Consider the following 22,732-nt stretch of genomic DNA (forward strand, 5'->3'; position numbering starts at 1 on the left):
ACTTCTAATTGTGTAAGTGACATCATCCAAGTAAACCCGAGTGAGGATTATATCCTGTTTAGCTGTGACCGAGCGAGCGCATTGGGCGTGAAAACAGTTGGGGTGGTTTCGGTAGGATGGAATGTCACTTATACAGCTCTATTGTTATGGAGATCTCCTAGGTGTATGCATGACGATGCATTAGATGATTGATATGCATTGATATCTGTCATGAGATGCATTTATTGCATGATTATTAATATGATGAAGTGTGGTGTTTGACTTCATGATTGGTGGATTGTACTTTATGCATGAATAGTATTGGATAGAGTGTATGGTGTGACTCTATGAATTTGATGATAGTTGGATGATTGTGTAGTATAGATTATTGTTCTATTCTTGTATGATTGATTTTTGAACTCTAGCTTACCCTTCTATTTCCATGTGGATGGACTGCGATGATCATACCTTGTATAGGAGCAGGTCAGGACTAGCTTGGAGTTGAGGTGACCGTTGCGAGACGGGGAGTTTGATCCTCGTGTTAGAGTTACCATTTTGGGTAACGATTTTGTCTATGCTTGACCGGCACTAGGGTCATATTATTTTTGAGATAACTGTACATATATGGTATTTTATTTTAAGAAACTTAGTTATTTTTTTATATATACTTGTATGTATGAGTTATCCAGCTTAATATTTCTCGTAGTTCACTAGTAGTAATACGATTCCACATAAGTGTAGAGACCATGACGGGTCGTTATAACAACAAACTTTAAAACTATACTATAAACCTGCTTAAACTACATAGATCAAAGTTAAAATTAATATTACCCATCCATATGTATGCTTCAACAGATAGAGAAATTTGATGATATAAAATCTATTACATATAACACAACCTCCATATGTAGAAGTAAGAATAAGTGTTAAGTTGGCTTAGAATTTTGTACAATTCATCCAAAATAAAATAAAATAGCAAACAATTAGTCCCAAGGAAGAAAAACAAGAAAAATAGTGCGATCAGACACCCCCTTCCTCCAAACAAAAAAAAAGGAGAAAAATAATTCTCTGACAGCTTCCATGCATATCCCAATACAAAACCACGATGCTTTGTCCCCTTATTCCACCCAACAAAATAAAAAATGATTGAGAATAATTTTTCTGTTAAAAAAGAAAAACCAAAAGTGTAATCAGAAGAAATCATCAAATCCCAAAATTCCAATCCAACCCCCAAGGTAACCAATTCACCACCTTGAAAGCATAAAATTCTTCAACCTATTCAAGCAATCCACTTGTCAACTTCCTACCCTCCAACCCCATCACTATGTCATGAACCCCACTTCAACATGGACGGGAAACACATCACGTGAAAGTTCTAGTTAGCATAGCACCAATTGCAAGGAACATACATCCACAGCACTATTCCTTGTCTCAACTCAGGAGCTGCTCCTTATTGTCCTTGCATCCCAATGGTTGAGAAACTGTTAGCTGCTGCTGATGGAGTTGCATTGCTTGTGCCTGTGATGTTTGTGTTGATTGAACATTGTTGTTCACCGAGTTACTCATCTTCTGTAGGTTCTGTTGGTGGTAGATTTGCCTCAGTCTCTCTATTTCCTTCTTTAGTGCTTCTTGGTGAGCTGAGAGATTCAAAAATGTATACCCACTATCTCAATATGCTGCTTACTGCTTAGCTTTTAGAAGTTCCAAAGGTGACACAAGATGGAATAAAAGAATGTAATTCTCATTTTCTATATATATATATATATATATGCCTTTGCATATAGATATCAATATCAACATCAACATATGAAGATCAAGAATCTTAGGATATGAACTACGTCTGGTTAGGTCACACGCACGTATATGTATTATATATTACTAGCGGAAAAAAATATAATCAATATTTAGAAGTTAGAAAACTGTTGTAAAGTATGTATCATATTAAATAGAAAATAAAGACATGTTAAAATGTGTAAAAAAAACATCATATGACATTTATATATTGTTATAGATTTACACGTAACATAAGAATAATCTTTTCACAGTAATATCTCAAAATATACATGATTAGCATATATTTAAAAAATGAAAAAAGGAAAAGAAGAGAGCATTATACCGTCTTTGAAAATCTTGTCTTGGGCCAAAGCAGCAATCCGTTGCTTCAAGGCACTATTGTCGACATTAAGAATCAAACGTTGATGGTCCAGGAATGCAACTCGTGGTGACAATGCTGATACCTCCGTCTTCATTATTTTCACATTTCTCATAATTAGCACAAATCTTATTTACTAATGGAGAGGATAAATATGCTACTACTAAGCCACATGCATGTAACATTTATATGAATTCTTGGTGCAGCATATATATGTGTATATATATATATATATTCTTTAAATTAAATTAAAGTTATTCACCTGTAAAGTAGTTACGCTCCTTTCAAGCTCAGAAATGTATTGTAGCTTTCTCACCCTTGACCTCTGAGCTGATTGCCTATTTGCCAAAATTCTGGTACGCGTACAAATAATATATAACAATAAACAATTAGATCTATTTTGGTGTATACATCTACACATGTTAATTTTGATACATATAAAAAAATCAATCACTTATCTTATGAGGTTACATGAAAGTAGCTTGGAAGAAAAAGGGATACAAGAGATATGATTGGACGAACATTAACTTCTGCACTCAACTAACTAATTTAATTGGTTTGATAAAATTAACTGTGTAAGATATACAGAATATATAACTATCAGTTAAAACATTTTTTTTCTTGTTCACAAAACAAATATATCACAAATTTCGATTTAATTTATCATACACTTCAGTTACATTAAAGTGTACCGATCAAAACGATAATTTGGCAATGTATTTATCATTCAATTCTCTATTAATAAACAACGAAGGCTTTTGATCATGTTATTGATAATTCTCAAAGAATAATGTAGCAAACACAGATAGCCACCAGGTACTAAAAAAGTATAATATTAATATTTTAATATTCAAAATTCCATCCTAAAATAACTTAATGTGTAAGACAAAGAATTGATCACGCTAGTAATTTTTTGACGTTTAAATAAATTATGAAACTCATGACAGTAATTATAATTATTCAAGTTATCTTGACAAATTTTATAGTAAATTTATGAATAATTTTTTACTCAACGAGTATTAATTAAGTTAATTCAGAGTAAATAATCTATACAAAATACAATATTACATATTCTCATGTAAATAAATTATTGAATTTTATATCAGTTATCTAAAAGTTAATAATTTCTGATTTATCAAGAGTAAATGTGTAGAAAATAAATTCATTAAACTATTTATATGAATATATATTAAATTATAGAATAAGCTATTAGAGCTAGTTTATTTGAAAAATAAAATCATTTTCATTAATTGTACGTGCATGGGATGTGGGAAAGAATAGAATATAAAATAATACTGTAGCACAGTAATAAAACAATAGTTAATATTTGGTGCGATGAGGATTACCTTTTGACCCTCTTGGGATCGACAACGGTTTCAGTGCAGGTGGCGGAGGCGGAGGGTGGCGGCGGCGCCGCCTCATTCTTGCAGGAGCTTTCATCCTCAACGGTTTCCGTCTTGGGCTTAACGTCCAACGCCATTGCCATTGGCTTCTCGTCGTTGTTGCTATTCTGGTCGGAGGACGGCGAGGAGGGGTTGGAGGCCGAGGAGAGGGGCGGCGGCGGCAGCGCGGCGGTGGCAATGTCGTCGGAGAACATGGAAATGAGCTGGTCCTCGTCGAGGCGGTCGAAACCGGCCCGACATTCTTCGAGGAAGGGCGTTTCCAGGAAGGCAATGGAGTCGCTGGCGGATCGCCTGTGGGCCCCCCGCCGGGCCGACGAGAAGTCGAGAAACTCGTCGACCCATGATGGCGGCGGAGGAGTGGTGGCGGTGGTGGTGGTGGTGGTGGTTGAGGTTGTGGGGGAGAAGTTGGCCATTGAGGGTACCCTCTGGTGAGGGAAAGATGGCCAATTTTGGGGTATGGTTGGTATTTTGGGAGGTAACTGTGCCATTACCTATGTATGTGTGACCCCAAATATAGAGAGATACCGAAAATTGTGTGTACTACGTATAATGGCCTTGTGTATCTTAAGTGTGTGTGTCTGAGAAAATAGACAGAGAGAGAAAGAGGAACAACAGAGATCCCAACAACCTAACCAACACACAAACCAACCGCAAATCTTACTTCAAAATCTTGTTCTTGGGTTTCTAAAACCAGTGGGAGAGAGAGATATTAAGGAGATGATGAGAGTTGGGAGAGAATGCCATTGTGCCATGTACAACCTCATAATGGTGTTTTTATTTATTGCTATAAAGTTTTCTTTTCTTTTCTTTTTTTTTTTCTTTCTTTCTCCTTTTTCCCTCCTTTTCTTAGATTTTGGTATGTGTTAATAGTTTTTTTTTTTCAATCACAAATATTTTTTAGTTGAGTGAGTTAGAGACTAATTCTGCTTTGATCATCATTAATATGAAGAGTTTTTACATAATGTACGTATAATCAAACACAAATTATGTATATAAATCGTGTCGACAACATGGAAGCGTAAAATGTGAAGTCATATAGTTATGTGTTAATGTAATGTTTGTTTTTCTAAGGGTGTAGGAGGGAGAGAGAATGAAGGGGAGGTGGGTCACATGGGAGGGGATTAGAGACAGCTAGCAACAGCTAGGTGGTGAAAGACTCAACGGTTTTAGTGGGAAAATTGGAGTGTAGTTTAATAACTATAGGAATCAGCAACCACGTGCAGATGTGACCCCTTCACTTGGCATCCATTGTCTCATGTCATGATACTGTATACCATATATAAAAATTATAAAATAAAAAATAAAAAAATTCATCCCTATAGAACTTGGGGAGTTCTTTTTTACCCTTGCCTAAAAAGCTTGGTCTATAGAGTATGGGAGTTCCTCTTGTGTTGTGTTGTGTCCTATCCACATAGCACTTTAATTACACTGGGATATATAATGGGACCACATTCAATGCTTGGCCTCCTGGTTTTCACATGGTCAGTGTGTCATCAGAACCGTTCAATTTGATTATTCTATGCATAATCATCTTTTCTTTATGTGTTTTATTACCATTTTTGGGTCGGATTAATTAATTGATACGGCTGGCATCCGATATTTGTACTTTGGTTTGGATCAGATTTTGGTTCCCTTTTTTATATGTTAATCCAAGAGTGTGCAAATGGGTTTTCATCATTCAATTGAGTATTTGGCAAGTTTGTGATTAATGGGGTTTAAATAATGCATTTGTTTAGTGACTAAAAAAGGCATGCAATGTGGATCATTTAATTTTTCCTTGGTGCAGTTACATGGGAGAAGATCTTGGGGCAGATTAAACTATGGGATAGTGGGTATATATTGAAAAGATATAGAATATTTTTTTAATCATCACATTGGTAAGAAATATTTATCACTAAAAATAAGTGATTAATCCTTGAAAAAAATTATAAAAAGTACACACAAAATAATTATTAACTTATAAATATAATTTATTTTATAGTCAAAATTAAGAGTCGAACCCGAACAATTTAATTAAAGAATATGTATGAGTACTACTTATAGGAATAGGAATTTGGTTAAGGATGAGCTGTGAAGAGAAAAGGATTATGTAGGAATCATGTCCTCCATCTCCTCCCATGTGAAACTCTTTGTGAGAAACTCAGCTTTCTTTGCTTTATATATCCCCAAATCAGACTCACATGGGGAGATTTGTGTTCCTGTTCTTTGCCTTCTTCTCTGAAATTCTGGGCAGCTAGCTTCATCATTTCATGCTGGCACCTACAAATGTATTTTTTTTTAATGTGAATGTACTTAGGACGCACTAATAATGATTAGGGGAAAAGATGGAATACTAGTGCATGTTAACTTCCTATTGTTTAATGGCCTTGTCTTTATATTTATCACTTAATGCCACCCACTTTGGAAGATGTTCTATTATTTGATTAAATATATGTGAGTAAATTGGATTCTTCATGAAGGGGAAAAAGAAATTTAGATTCCTCATGAAATCATTAAATTAATTCTTTAAAAACTCATGATTGTGATCACTAACATATTCCCTCAAGATAACTAGGGTAATATATATATATATATATATATATATATATATATATATATATATATATATATATATATATATGAACTCAAAGCTAGCTGTCCTCTCCGTGGTCAATGAACATAATTCCACTGTACATTCAAATATTCTCAGTGTAATTAATCGACACATAAAATACAAATATAATGTTATTTTATTTTTGTCGTGATTTTAATGTTAGCTAGTCTCTTTAATTATTCTCCTAAAATATTGATTAGCAAGCATTAAATATATCAACTCCTGTGTTTTTATACTATCTAAATGACTAATTTATAAAAATAAGAAAAGTTAGTTTTATTGATCATCAAGATCAATAAATATGTATTTAAATGAATTTATTTACTTTTTTTAACTCGACAAATGCATTTAATGAGTGTATTTTTTTTGTAAAAAAATAAATAAATTAATGCTTAAAATATAATGGATTGAGTTTTGATAAATAAATAAAAAAGACTAAATTGATTTACAATTTTGGGTCTTATAATAAGAAATCCAAGAGTATAGTTTATTAAAATTAATTTGGTTTAATGTAAGTGACGAGATATCGTTTAAAATATCGTCTAACTAAGTGATTAAGATTTGAATCTTAACTCTTGTAAGTATAAAAATTTAAATTAAGAGAGAATACTCATTTGTAATGAATAAAAGAAATTAATCATAAACTAAGTTTAACAAATATTTTGCACCAATATCATAATTAAAAAAATAATAATTGCAGAACATTTTACTTTTATTTTCATTAAGGAACTAATTAGTATCTGGTTATTTGCCTTAATTTTAAGATCAATGGCACGTACTAATGTAATTAAGTTAAGCAACTTGAAATCTTGATAGATACATTATTAATTAATTAGCTATAATTAAAGGGTTTGCATGTGCACTCCATGACTTGGCTACGAATATATAGAGTGGGGATGAGGTATATATAAACTCTAATATTTTAGTATTTTATAATATAATAAATAAATTTGTTTGGATATATAAAATATATTTAAAACTTTGAGCAGAAAATTTAAATTGTGATATAAGAATGTTTTTAATTATAATTAAATTTTAAAAATAAATATAATTTAGAGACAGAAATCATAAAAACGATTGATTGAATGAAATAAAAGTTAAGAAAATTAAATATATAAATAAATAAATAATTAACGTATTTTGAGATAATTGTGTGAGAAATTTTTTCATTAGCTAGATATATATATGGATAATGTGAAATGAACCTCTAGAGGGGAAAAGGAGAGAAAATGTTTATTTAAGAGAGTGAGAATCACATTCTCTATGTTTTGTATCCTAATTTATAAAAGGAGTGATAACATGAATTTTCTTTCTTTCTTTTTACTACGATGAGGAAAAAAAAGTTTAAATATATAACTCTCCATATCGCTATATGTAACGACCCGGCTAGTCACTACACACGGCATCGCACACTAGAAACTTCAGACAGATAGAACAAGTATATAAATATAGGATCTAGAATATATAAATATACAAAGTTCTAGTCTGACTAGGGTTAAAGTGTACCAAAGAAAATTACAACCAAATGCTACTATCCCAAGTAGCTACCAGCAAAATATCCACACAAGCAAAACAGCTCCAAGGTCCGCCGGAGACTCACCACTAGACGCCCACCTATTCCTGTTCTGCTCCCATACACAGTATGATCATCGCAGTCCAAACACTATGGAAAAACAGTGAAAGGGTAAGCTAGTGTAATTAAAAATCAGCATACAAATAGATACATAGCAATGTAATTAAATTTCATCATTATGAGTATCAGCTCATCTGCACAGCTTATATCACGCATCAATACCAGCACCACGATGTGGCTACATCAACACTGTAGAACAGCAACAACAGCACCACCTCAAGTGGTTATAACATCACCACCTAGCGGCAACATCAGCACCACCTCAAGTGGTTATAACAGCACCGCTTAGCGGCAACATCAGCACCAGCTAGCGGTTATTACAGCACCACGATAGTGGCTAACAGCACCGACATAGCGGCTATAACAGCACCACACTAGTGGCTAAACACAGCATACAGCTAAGCAATAAACAGCACAGCAAAACAGCTCACAGCACAGCATAGCAAAATCAGCATACAGCACAGCCAAGTAGTATTCAACACAGCTTACTACTCACAACTCAGCTCATCATTCTAGAGTATAGCCATATTATAAATTAGCATTTAAAATCATCAATAACAGCCCAGCTCAGCATAGCAAGACACATCTATTACAGCTTAACATCATCTTTCAACATTTACATCTAGTTAGCACAACTTATTTATCAATTTCATCTCAGCTCAGCAATCACAGCAAAATTCAACAATGATCAGCCTATAATTCAGCTCGACTCAAATAATAAAGTTTAGCATTAGCATCACATAGCACAACCCAGCGTTACATCATTAACAACATACCGCACAACACAACTTTTCATCACACAGCATTGGAAACATTAATCAGCACAACCTATCGTCTTACAGTACATCTAAGCATCTTATAGCAACATACACCTAACACAGCTCAACATCATCAAACAGCAATTTCAGCTAGTCATCACATCATAATCAACAGCTTCTCCTTAAACTCAACATAAACAACCTCTAACATCCATTAGTGAAGTCACATCCCCGCGCCCGGCACACTCGTGGTTGCGCCCAGCACAGTGCAACCAGAGAGCACCAGGGGGCCAGCGCGCCCAGCGCAAGCATGCCCGCGCCCGGCGGGACCCAGCCAGAGAGCCCAAGGCTCACTCATGCCTGGCGCAATACCAATTGCGCCCAGCGCCCACAAGGCAGAGACTCCCAAGGAGTCTCACGCCCAGCGCGACAAGGGCCGCGCTCAGCGCAGCACATCAACATCATCATTCAGCTCAATAATCATTCATCACTAACAGCTTAAAACAACATGATCAACACCTAATACGACCCAACCATCTTATTTACAACTCATCTATCTTGTCCAATTACTCACCCAAACAACAAAAGTACACCTAAGCACCTAAAACAACTTTCAACTTAACCAAATCACTAAATGAGAAATGGCAACCATCACAACAAACAGCGCATCGGGAGTTATACTACTCCTACCATTCTCATCCTTATCTCATATGAAAGATAATCAAATTTCCTACAACTCTCATTAAGACACCAAGTCCAAATTCCTTCATCTACCTTGTTAAAAATGATGAAAACCGCAACAGATATAACCAAAGCTGACAGCTCGACCCCTCTTCACTAAAACAGCCACATTTAGAGTTCTACAACTCCTTTTTGAGTGATTCCAACGCCATTGGAAAGCTAACATCCAAGGCTACACCTCAAAATCAAAATACTCACGCCCGGCGCGATAATATCACGCCCGGCGAAAAACTCAACAGAGATGCGGCTTTAAATTGAGCTCGGCGCTAAGAACTGCGCCCGGCGCAAATTCAAACTGCAACTGCCCTAGATTCGAAAATTTCACAAAACCTGCAAGAATCAACCAATAAATCCACATGCAAACGGTCCAAAACATCACATTTTTATCAAACAACCCAAAAGTACCAGCTTTTTCAACATGCAACATCAAACAAGGAAAATCCCCAAATTTTCACTCAAACCCCGAAACCCCGGAAAAATCCATTTTCATCAACCTCAGCTCAAATCATCCAACGTTCAAACAACAATGAGCTACTAGAACTCATTTTTAGCAATTAATCTGCAAAAGAAACTAGCTTCCCTTACCTTAGCTTGAAGATTCGAGCTTCGAGAAGGAAAATGAAGAAGAAGAAGAAAAATGAGAAGCTCCGCACGGTCCGGATCCAGAAGAGAATCACCTAGTCGGTACCTTGAATTTGAATGGAGCACCAGCAAGAGAGTACAAAGTCAGCCTCAGAGAAGTACAGCAAGAAGTGAGCGAGGGGAGAGGGTTAGCAATGTAAGGAAGAAGGAAATGAGAATGGGCCTCGGGGGAGAAGGAAATAATAAGGGGGTCTCACACTATATATGTCAAATAAAACAAATAATAACAATACATTATTTATTGATTAAAACTTATCAAAAAATTTATAAAATTATGAGTAGAATTTACTAAATAATAAAAGACATAAAAATGTAAATTTTAATAAATTTTGTCATCAATAAAATGTGTTTGAAAGGTGAGGGTTTATAATATATAGGAGTAAGGTGTTCAAAATGAAATCAACCTAAAAAGAAAATTGAAAACTAATTGAAAATCAAAATTAGTACTTTGGTTTGATTTTTTATTTTCTTAAATCAAGCAATTTGATTTGGTTCACATTTTGAAAATAATTACAAAAATAATGATACATAATATCAAAGATATTTTATTAAATTGTAAATTACTAAAATATTTTTTTCTTAAATACATGTTTTAATATATTTGATTTAAAAGGTGTTTTGTAAAATTATAAGTTATTAGACTTAAATTTAGAATAAAAGTTATGAATCATTTATAACATTGAAAATAATTGTACTTTAAGTAACAAATTATGTATAAGAGATTTTTTTTAATATGATAACTAAAATTATATTAAAGAAATATTTTTACTAAAATAATAAGATAAGAATTAATCTTAAATATATTGAGAAACTGGAAATTTTTAATAAGTCTTTATATTGGATTATTTCTACAATTGACCTATTTAAAATCGGTCAATTTGATGGTTAAACCAGATGATCTAATTTGGTTTAGAATCGTTCACAACTCACTACCAAATTTTCACCTGAAAATTCAGTAAAAATAGCCCAGTTTATTATAAATGAGATTCAATCCTTGATGTTTGACATAAATCAAATGGATGAGTTAAATAATATTAATACTATATATTTTATAAAATTATATATTAATTTATAGATAAATATAACTATTTAATATCTTAATGACCACTTAGTTAACATGTTTTATTATTATACACTTTACTTAAAATAGTTTATGTAAAATGTTTTTAATTTAAAATTATATATTAATATACGTGATTCAATTAGTTTATAATTTATTTTTTATAAATATTATATTAAATATAATTTATTTTGGAGACTTCTTTTAAAGTATGATACGGATTTTATCAAAATTTATAGGTATAAAATATTTATAACATGAATAATTTTTAAAAAAATTAATTAAAACTGATTCGTGTAATTCAATAAATGATCTACTAATTTAATATCTTACTTATTGTGATCAATATAATTTTAAAACATTATTTTTAAAAACATATGAGTCTTAAACAATAACATAAGAGTATTGCTAGACAAGTCGAAACAAATTTCGAATCAACGTTTCGAATCATTAAAATATTAATATTTTTTAATAAATTTATTATAAAATAATTATTTAATTTAATATTTTATTATTTAAATCAGTTTTTTAATAATTCAGAATAAGTTTCAGAGTTTACTTTCAGACGATGCAGCATTTTTTTTATAATTATAACTTATAAGGTATACTCTTATATGTTTATGACCGATTTACCTTGTTAAATTATTTGATTGTTAACCGATTTCGTTATAAAAGAGTAGTTAATTAATATTGTTTGTCGGTTACAATAATTTAAGTAGTGTATGATAGGAAAAATTGTATCTTTCTATATCTAATCTTTTAGAATTGGGATCAATCTACCTTTTACACTTATGGTTAATCTATTATTTAGGATTGTAATTAATATATTTATTTGGTTATGTCGACTTTTTTCTTAGACAACTTGATGTTGATCATATTAATAATTATTATACTTTTATAAGTTTATAATTGATCGACTATGTTTTATAATACATATTTTAACCGATCTATTTATAAGAAGTTATCAACCAAGTTATTGTATTGATTATAATAATGTATTAATTAAAATAATGAATAAATGATATAAAATTACTATTTTTATAAAAATAAGTATATTTTAGATATATAAAACTTGAGGATTGTGTATATAACAAACAAACGTTGGAATTAAGATTATAGGATATGGCAAAAAATTAAGGCTATGAAGGTGAAAAAGGAAGAATCCTTTTTTAAAGGAGGTAAATCTTCATTCTAAAAAAAATCTAAATCTAAAAGAAAGAAAAAAATAATTATTTATTGGTGTGATGATAAAATCATCTTTATGAGTAAAAAGAAGAAGATATTCTTAAAAATTAATTTATGATAATTAATTTTTAGTATTAAATTTTTTAGGACTAAATTTTTTAAAAAAATAATCAATTTAAAGGAATTGAAAATATTTAAACATGAAAAAAGATACATCAAGAGTTTTTTTTTTTACTAAAAAAGTTATTAGAACATTTAAAAAGATAAAGATTGCAATAATATATAAAAATAATAATAATAATAATAATAATAATAATAAGTCAAAGTTATTAGTGTAAAGTAAGGAATGTTATTAACGTATACATCCATTTTCTCTTTTATATATATATATATTTTTTGTCGTTCCATCTCTCTTTTCTTTTCTATTACATCAAATCATCAATCATTATGTCTACTATTTTCTTTTTCTTTTTTTTATGTCCCTTCTTTGAACCTCATCCATTCTAAAATTGGGTGAAAATCACCATTATGGTGTATAAAATAAGATATAACGTCTGAAATTAGCTTCAATTTTGTGATCCCTAGAAGTCTTAGGAACCGTACGAAATGAAGATGAAGAAGCATAATTGCACGTGGGACGACCAACGAGTCATGCTTGTCTTTCTTTTTCTTTTTTTTTTCTTCTAAAAATTTATTTTGGTCCCTTATAATAATTGTTTGTTTCAATTTAGTCCTATTTTTATTTTTGATCTCAATTTGGTCCTTAATAAATTAATTAGTTGTAATGTAAGACTTCCATCTAAATTACTTAAACGGAGTTAACTGTTGTCCACGTAGATGCATAGGTGGATTCCAAATTTCTTGAATACATCTAGAATCATAACGGCCCATTCTGAAACCAGAACGGGTCATTCTGGGTGCACTTTTAGTGTGTTAATTTTGCATCTGGAACGCTGAAAGTGAAAAAATTGAAAATAAAAATTCATAACATGTCATAAATTCAAAAACAGAAATATGGTTTAGAAACTTAAAACAAAAATTCAGAACATAACATATACTAAAAAAGTTCAAAGAAATTACTGAGAAAGGAAATCATCTAGATAACGCTGAAGGTGCCAATAATACATCTTATCCACCATATAACACTGAATGGCAACAGGATATCAGCATTATCTACATGTACATGTGGTTGTGTGATGAAATGTTAGTCCTGTGTATCCTCTTCCTTTACTTCAGGTTGTACCTCCTCAAGAACAGGCTGTTGTTGTTGGGGTACATTGTTAATGACTTCAAGGAAAAATACCATGTCATTTAATCCTTTACTTTATAGTGTCAATTTGGTAGTAAATGGTTCACTCCAATTTGACTAACAATGAAATAAAATATGCTACTATTGTCCTTAGTGATACACTGCATTGTCCTTAATGATACACTGTATAGCCCAACTGTTTAGCAATTGAAGTTATCAATTTTCATTGACAATATTACCAAATTCAGTGTTTGAAATGCTTTGTACCTTGGGTCTTTTTCATTCCACGATTCACAACCGTGAATTATAATCATCGACAGTTTGTGCTTGGCATTCTGGAATCTGAAACTAGAACGGTCCGTTATGGTTGCACTCTTGATGTGTTAATTTTGCATCTGGAACGGCCTGTTCCAAGTGCAAAATTAACACACTAAGAGTGCAACTAGAACGGTCGTTCTGGTTCCAAGTGTATTCAAGAAATTTGGCATCCACGTAGCATCTACCTATGCATCTAAGTGGCATCCACGTGGCCAACAGTTAACTCCGTTTAAATAATTTGGACGAAAGTCTGACATTGCAACCAATTAATTTATTAAGGACCAAATGAGACAAAAAATTAAAGTGTGATTAAAATAAGTTTTTAACCTTTTTTTTTAGTTTTTATTTTTAATTTTTAATCAAATAATTTATATCCACTTTATATGCACAGTATTACTTTACATTTATGTAATCTTTACCATTTAAGTTTTGAAAAACTTTTCAAAAAACATTTATACGAAATAAATAAGAAAATAAAATAAAACAACCTTATCTCATATGTTAAAATTTATGGGTAAACTAAAATCAACTTTAGAAACATTAAATAAAAAATTTATAAATTAATTTATGTATTATTTATTGAATAAGTTCCTTTTATTTTATTAAGAGAAGATTAACTGATATACAATGTTGGTATAAAAGTTTTATATTTCTTATTAACATAATACGTATATTTTAAAACTAACGATCAAAAATTAATCTAAAATCGAATATGACTTTTTCTGACTAACATGTATAAAAGTTTTATATAATTAATCAATTAAAAAAATTAATATGACTTATAATATAATTATTATTAGAATCAACAAAGTTATTGTACTTAATAATTTGTGATTAGATAATTAATAGTGTAAAAAAATTATATCATCAGTATATATTATATTTTTTCAATTTTATTTTGTTTTATTTTTCTTGTAAATATTTACAAGAGAAGTTTATACAAAAACATTATTTACGTGTAATTTTATTTTAACATTTTCTTTTGGTAAATTCGTGCTTAATTAATTACCTGAAATTATAATTTAGCATTCTTATACCTTAATTCCATCGACTTGGACATTATAAAATTGTTGTTCGGCGCATAAAAGCAGAAAATACAAGGTATGAAAGTTAGTTAGTTCATGGAGTTGAACATTTATATTTTTAATTCAAGATTGGTTATGATTTTCGATTCAGATATAATTTATAATTAATATTATTTTATTTTTAATTAGAGTTATTTATATAATACTAAGTTGTAAAGTGTTATAATTATTTTAAAATGTTTCATATTGTTAAGTTGAGAATTTAATCAATGTTGAAGGACTTTGGGATCTCAGGATCTTTTAAAAAATTTAATAGTGTTAGAGGTTTTTCTTAATAGAAGATTAATTTGACCTCAAGGTAAGGATATATAAGATTTTTGTTTTGAAAAAAGTTTCATAAACTGTTTTCTTTGAAATATAGTGAAAGGATTCTAGAGAAAAAAATCTGGTTTGTGAAGTTCTCTTTTTTCTTTCAATCTTCTCCTCTTCCTTCTCTAACCTCATAGTATTGTATTTTTTGTTAAGCTTAGAAAACTTGATAAATAATGGAAAACGTCAAAACAATGGACACGCATAAACACATTTAATCAAAGAAGAAAGAATGACGGGGACCATTTACTAAAGTTTCCATTCACATTCGTGTATTTTGGGTGTATTTTTTCTTTTTTAACAATAATATTTTGGGCGGAAGTTTTTTAACTTTTTTATAATAATATTATGAGCGGAAATTGTAGTTTGCAATTCATTTTTCAGTGTATATATGCAAATATCAAAAAAAAAATATATATATATATATATATATATATATATATATATATATATATTCATAATTTTTTTTATTCAAAATATCAATTTTGGAAATATTATAGCATTATTAAGTATGTCTAAATATCTATACCAAAACCCTCAACATAATTGATAGATAATTAAAAAAAATTTAAACATGTTGAGTTTTTGACGGAAGTTCAATTATTTATTTATTTATTTATTTATTTATTATTATTATTATTATTATTGTTATTATTATTTATGTATATATGGATAAAATTTTGTTGGAATAGATAAAACTCACCTATGATCTCTACTTAGTTTCCAATTATCAATTAGATGATATTCTTGTACACCCAAGAATACACACACAAAAAATCGAACAACAATTAATAAAAAAATGTCATAATATCGAACAAATGTTTCTCGTAATATTAAAAGAGTTAATCATCCATGTTAGTGTAAAGTTTTTTACACTAATAACCAATCATATCTTTTAAATTGTTTTATTTTATTTTTATTTCATTAAATAAGCAGCTGACATGACATTATTAAAAGATATGATTGATGTAAAAAAAACTTTACACTGACAGTGTATAGGTGATTAACTCATTAAAAATTGAGTAAGGCATCATCTCTTGAGATTTCGTAAAACTACATATATAATATATTCACTTTCTACTTTTACACTAATTTTCCTTAATTATTTAAAATATATTATACTAATACCTCTTAAACATTACTCTAATCTCTTAATTATTTAAAAATCAATACATCATAAGTCATAACTGTAACCGCCTAGTCGTGTGAATATTAATTCCAATATTATACATATGTAATAATTATGTACATTATATCATTAATATTATTATACATAAAACAAAAGAAATTTTTTTATAAACTTGCTTACATATAACACTTTATATTTGCATCATATATTAAACAAAAAAAAAATATTTACAATAATGTACATACTTATAATCTACTTATTTCTTACACTAATTATATAGTGTTTACATATCGGGTTGATATAAGTTCACTATTGGATTAACGTGATTTGTTGGAGATAGATAAAAAGTGACTACTATTTGGCCATCTATGATAACGGAATTTTTCTGGGTTGGTGAAAATACAAAAGTCGATATTCCTATTTCCTTAAATGTAACAGCATTTGCAGATGCGTCCATACCCCAACTGGTACCCGGAAAAAACTGTCGTAATAACGGAAGTGAAAGGGCTTGGTACGATTGGTAGATCCATCTATTTTTCATATTTAATTAAATATTTTAAACAAGAAAAATAAGGAGTGAGAATAATTTTCGAAGAAATATTTATAATCACATAACATGCATAGCAATAGTTAATACTAGAAAATATACATATAAAAATTTGAATTACACTTGCAGTGACTAGTCAGGATAAATGAGCATTATAATATCAACCAACAAAAGGATTTTTAATCTTAACTCCTTACTCATTTAAATCCCTAAGGTTAAACCTCCAACTACAAATTAATTCAAACTTTTATTCTTATGGCCATAGAATAATATTTATCTTTAAATACATGAAGAAATAACAACAAAACGAGTCAAAGATATTTTAAAAAAATTATATTATAGTTAATCATAAAAATAATTACGCTAAATAAGTTTGAGTATTTATTATTATTTAAGCTTTAAATAAATAATATTTACGTAAATGAAATATATTAAAGAGCACCAATCAAGTAAGTGACAATGATAATCATTATAAAATAATTAAACAACATAAACTATGAACACCTTATTAATTATTATGAGTAAAAATAATCATAGGTTGAGCAAATAAATGAGGTTAGGAAAAATAATCATAGGTTAAGCAAATAAATGAGGTTAGGGACACCCCACTTTTCTCTTTCTCTCTTTTCTTTTACAGTTTTCGTTCACTATCTCCACGCTTTCACACAGTTTTCGTTATATATATAGATAGTGCTGCACATATATACTACATGTGTATATTTATATATTTTGAATAAAAACTTATTTAATTACTAAGATATAGGTATATATAAAGATCCAGCATGAGTTAAACCTGTGACCTATACCTTATAGTCTCTATGCATAACTGCACAAACCATTAAACCATTCCATTTTATATGTCTATTACCTTATAATAAGTTATTTTGTATCTAATTATAATAAGATATTATAAATATTTATAATATAATTGGATATCATACATATATATCATATATATATATATATATATATATATATATATATATATATTTAGTTTACTAAATATAAATAAAAATAACCTACTGATATTTACCTATTCATTTTAAATATATTAACTAAATTTAAGAGTCTTAAAAAAATTAATAATAATAATAATAATAATAATAATAAAATTGTGAATAAATATTATATAATTTTATTTTTACTGAAAATTTTGTAATAAAAATTCAATATATTGTAGTTATATAAAATTTTATTTATTCTCTATTAGATATATATATATATATATATATATATATATATAAAATTAAAAATTTAGATTACTATCTTAAGAAGAGTAAAAATTTGAGAATATTACAATTCTCCCCTATTTACAAAAATTCCGTCCTCGAAATTTTTTTTATTACTTAAAATAAATAAGGATAATTTTTCCTAATTTTCTCTTCCAGTTCCCACGTAGCGTCTCGTGTGTCTTCATTCAAAATGACCTTTACCAATGAAATCTGTTTGTCTCTCAGTTGCTTAATTCTCCTGTCTGCGGTCTGTATAGGCATTGTTTCATATGTAAGGTTATCCTTTAATTGTACCGTATCAGGCATTATTACATGAGAAGGATCAGAAATATATTTTTTTAATTGAGACACATGAAAGACATTGTGAAGATTAGAAAGAAAAGGGGGTAAAGAAATTTGGTAAGCAACGAAACCTATTTTTCTGAGGATTTGGTAAGGACCAATAAATCGAGGTGTGAGTTTCTTTGATTTCATTACCCTAACAATACCAGTTGTTGGTGTAACTTTCAAAAATACATGATCACCTTCCTGAAATTCAAGAGGTCGTCTTCTTTTATCAGCATAACTTTTCTGTCTGCTTTGAGTCGTTCTCAATTTTTCCTGAATTATTTTGACCTTTTCCGTGGTTTGTTGCACCAATTCAGGACCCAAGATTAAATTTTCTACTGTCTCAAACCAACACAAAGGAGTTCTACACCTTCTCCCATATAGAGCTTCATAGGGTGCCATACCTATGCTAGAATGAAAACTGTTGTTATACGTGAATTCAATCAAAGGCAAATATTGATCCCAACTACCTGAATCCTCTAGCACACAAGCTCTCAATAAATCTTCTAAGGATTGTATGGTCCTTTCTGATTGTCCATCTGTTTGAGGATGATATGCAGAGCTAAGGTGAAGCTTAGTTCCCAATGTTTGATGTAAACTTCCCCAAAATTTAGAAGTAAACCTAGGATCTCTGTCAGATATTATGCTAGATGGTACACCATACAATCGTACAATCTCTCTTATGTACAGTTCAGTCAATTTTTCTAGTGAATACCTAATATTAATGGGTAAGAAGTGAGCAGATTTTGTCAGTCTATCCACAATAACCCATATGGAATCAAACTTATGGATTGTTCGTGGTAAACCAACTACAAAATCCATTCTTATACTGTCCCATTTCCATTTAGGTATATCTAAGGGTTGTAACATTCCTGCTGGCTTTTGGTGTTCTATCTTGGCCTTTTGACAAATCAAACATGTAGCTACATATTGTGCTACCTCCTTTTTCATTTTAGGCCACCAAAACATTCTCTTGAGATCTTGATACATTTTTGTTGCCCCAGGGTGTATACTCAACTTGCTCTTATGTGCCTCACCTAAAATTATTTTCTTAATTTCAGAATCATTAGGCACACATATCCTATCATTAAATCTTAAAACTCCTTTTTTATCTATATTAAAATTTTCACCACCCTTTTGTCCCAACTATCTCTTTTTCTTTTGAATGAATTTATCAATTACCTGAGCCTCACCAATTTGTCAATGTAAGTCATTAGTAATTTGAACTGCATGCAATTGTATTCTATCCTGACTTACTATAGTTGATAAACTCATATCTCTAAATTTTTCTATCAAATTCATCTCATGAATCATTAATGAAGAGATGTGTAAAGATTTTCTACTCAGTGCATCGGCCACAACATTGGCTTTTCCTAGATGGTAATGTAATTCAAAATCATAATCTTTCAAAAATTCCATCCACCTTCTTTGTCTCATATTCAGTTCTTTTTGATCAAATAAATATTTTAAACTCTTATGATCACTAAAAATATCAAACTTACCACCATACACATAATGTCTCCATAGCTTGAGCGCAAAAACAATGGCAGCCAGTTCTAGGTCATGGATTGGGTAATTCTTTTCATGAGCTCTCAATTGTCTAGAAGCATATGCTACTACCCTTCTATCTTGCATAAGAACACACCCTAATCCCATTTTTGAGGCATCACGAAATATGACAAATTGTCCATTAGGATTGGGTAAGGCTAAGACTGGTGCAGTGGTTAATCTTTTCTTAAGCTCTTGAAAATTATTCTCACATTTTTTTGTCCACTCAAAGAGTTTTCCTTTCTTAGTGAGTTGAGTTAAAGACATAGTTATTTTAGAAAATCTCTCAATGAATCTCTTATAATATCCTGTCAAACCCAAAAAACTACGGATTTCTGTCACCATCTTTGGAGGTTCCCATAGTAGAACTGCTTCTACTTTAGACGGATCCATAGACACTCCATCTTTGGAAATCACATGTCCTAAAAACTTAACCTCTTCTAACCAAAATTCACACTTAGAAAGTTTGGCATACAATTGTTTATATATCTTTCAGAATTTGGAGAATAGTTTGAAGGTGTTCTTCATGCTCTTCATGAGTTTGAGAATATATGAGGATATCATCTATAAAGACCACAACGAAATGATCTAAATACAGACGAAAAATCCTATTCATATAATCCATGAACACTGCAGGTGCATTGGTTACTCCAAAAGGCATCACTTGATATTCATAATGACCATACCTTGTTCTAAATGCAGTTTTCTGTATGTCTTCTGCTTTCACTTTGATTTGATAGTATCCTGATCTTAAATATATCTTAGAAAACACAGTGGCTCCTCTCAATTGATCCATCAAATCATCTAACCTAGGAAGAGGGTATTTATTCTTTATGGTAAACTTATTTAATTGCCGATAGTCTACACATAACCTAAAGCTTCCATCTTTCTTTTTAACTAACAAAACAGGAGCCCTGCAAGGTGATACACTAGGGCGTATAAATTGTTTTTCAAGCAACTCTTCTAATTGTTTCTTCAACTCAGCTAATTCAGAAGGTGACATCCTATAAGGTGCCATTGAAATTAGTCCAGTTCCAGGCATTAAATCAATTGAAAATTCAACCTCTCTATCAGGTGGCAAACTAGAAATATCATTAGGAAAAACTTCAGGAAAATTTTGAACAACAGCTATGTTTTTCAAGTCGACTTCCTCTTTAGCTTCCATAGAAGATAAGATTAGATATCCTTGAACCTTACCCCATGAAAACTTGCTTATTGGTTTGGATAATGAAATCGATAAGTCCTTAGAATCAGAAAACATTACAGACTTTTTTGCACAATTGAGAAGGACATGATTGGAAGATAACCAGTCCATACCTAAAATCACATCTAATTGTGATAAAGGTAAGAAGATCAAATTTACAAGAAATTTTCTATCACCAATAAAAATAGGACAATCTAAACAAACTTTATTGGCAATTACAGATTTGTTTGTAGGGGTTGAAACAATTAGATTATTCTCTAAAGAAGAAATTGGTAATTGGAGGTGTTGAACACAATCATTGGAGAAAAAAGAATGAGTTGCGCCCGAATCATACAGTACATTTAAAGTTTTGCCTTTAATGAAACATTTACCTTGTATTAGATCGTTGTTTTGAGCAGCTTCAGTTCCGGTCATGGTATAAACTCTCCCAGTTGTAGGAGGTCTCGGTTTGGGTCCAGAAGTATTCGCGTACGCCTTTGGTTGTCCATACTTAGAAAACACATGACCAGACTTTCCACACTTGAAACAAACAGGTCTTTTGAGATGACAGTCTTTAGTATAATGACCTTGTCCACACTTAAAACACAAAAGTATTCGCGTGCGCCTTTGGGTCTACTAACATTTCTTGCAAATTGAGAAGATTGGGGTTTCCATTATGGTCGATCATAAGGTTTTCCTTCATTATTCCTTTTCTTGTTAAACTGAGGACCAAAAGATTTTGGTCTGTTATCCTTATTATGATCAAAACCTTCCAGAAATCGACACTTGTGTATTAATATGGGAAAATCATAGATTTCTAATATCCTTACTGCCTTTCTTAATTCTGGTCTAAATCCATCCTCAAATTTAATACACTTCATCCTCTCATCAGGGTGATAAAAGAAAGTAGAATACTTTCCCAATTCCTCAAACTTAAAAGCATACTCTCTCACTGTCATGTTTCCTTGTTTTAATTGCATAAATTCTATTTCTTTAGCCCTCCTAACATCATTAGGAAAATATTTTTCAAAAAATTTAGCTCTAAACTTCCCATGTAATAATTATTCCTCCACCTTCTAACAACCTTCTAGTACTATCCCACCAATATTGTGCTTCTCCTGCTAACATAAACACTGCATAATTTACTTTTTTATTATCAGGACAGTTCATGGTTCGAAATATTTTTTCTATTTCTTTAATCCATAATTTAGCTTTTTCAGGATTATACCCTCCGTCAAAATGGGAAGGTTTGTTTCTCCTAAATTCAACCAATCCTTGTGACTCTCCCATTCCTTTTGGTCGTTGATTTCTTAACAAGGCTGCAGTCATGTCTTTAATAGCTTTCACAGCCTCTGTTAGTTCTGTGTTTTTTCTTTCTGCCATCTGAAATTTTTATGGATTAGTTTACCACACTAGAAACATGGTTAGCACATTTCCCCAAGTTACACACGAAACGTTGCTCTAATACCATTAAAATGTAACTGCCTAGTCGTGTGAATATTAATTCCAATATTATACGTATGTAATAATTATGTACATTATATCATTAATATTATTATACATAAAACAAAATAAATTTTTTTATAAACTTGCTTACATATAGCACTTTATATTTGCATCATATATTAAACAAAAAAATATATTTACAATAATGTACAT

The 22,732-nt window shown here is 30.5% G+C and overlaps 1 protein-coding gene across 1 annotated transcript; it reads right to left on the bottom strand.

Annotated features, from left to right (window-relative positions):
• Positions 1-786: 786 nt before the first annotated feature.
• Positions 787-4,541, bottom strand: LOC109791450 (basic leucine zipper 34). Its single transcript, XM_020350749.3, has 4 exons — positions 3,478-4,541; positions 2,394-2,484; positions 2,096-2,222; positions 787-1,616 (listed from the first exon to the last, which is right to left on the bottom strand). The coding sequence occupies exons 1-4, from the start codon at positions 4,020-4,022 to the stop codon at positions 1,411-1,413; spliced, it is 969 nt and encodes a 322-aa protein (XP_020206338.1). The 5' UTR covers positions 4,023-4,541; the 3' UTR covers positions 787-1,410.
• Between the last annotated feature and the right edge of the window lie 18,191 nt (positions 4,542-22,732).

The sequence above is a fragment of the Cajanus cajan genome, chromosome 10 (assembly GCF_000230855.2).
Source record: "Cajanus cajan strain Asha chromosome 10, NIPB_CcT2T_4, whole genome shotgun sequence".
NCBI classification, from domain to species: domain Eukaryota; kingdom Viridiplantae; phylum Streptophyta; class Magnoliopsida; order Fabales; family Fabaceae; genus Cajanus; species Cajanus cajan.

Coding starts and splice junctions, on each gene's coding strand:
- LOC109791450 (XM_020350749.3), bottom strand. CDS start 4,022: ATGGCACAGTTACCTCCCAAAATACCAACCATACCCCAAAATTGGCCA. Junction 2,485..3,477: donor GATCCCAAGAGGGTCAAAAG/GTAATCCTCATC, acceptor TACGCGTACCAG/AATTTTGGCAAATAGGCAAT. Junction 1,617..2,095: donor AGACAAGATTTTCAAAGACG/GTATAATGCTCT, acceptor TGAATCTCTCAG/CTCACCAAGAAGCACTAAAG.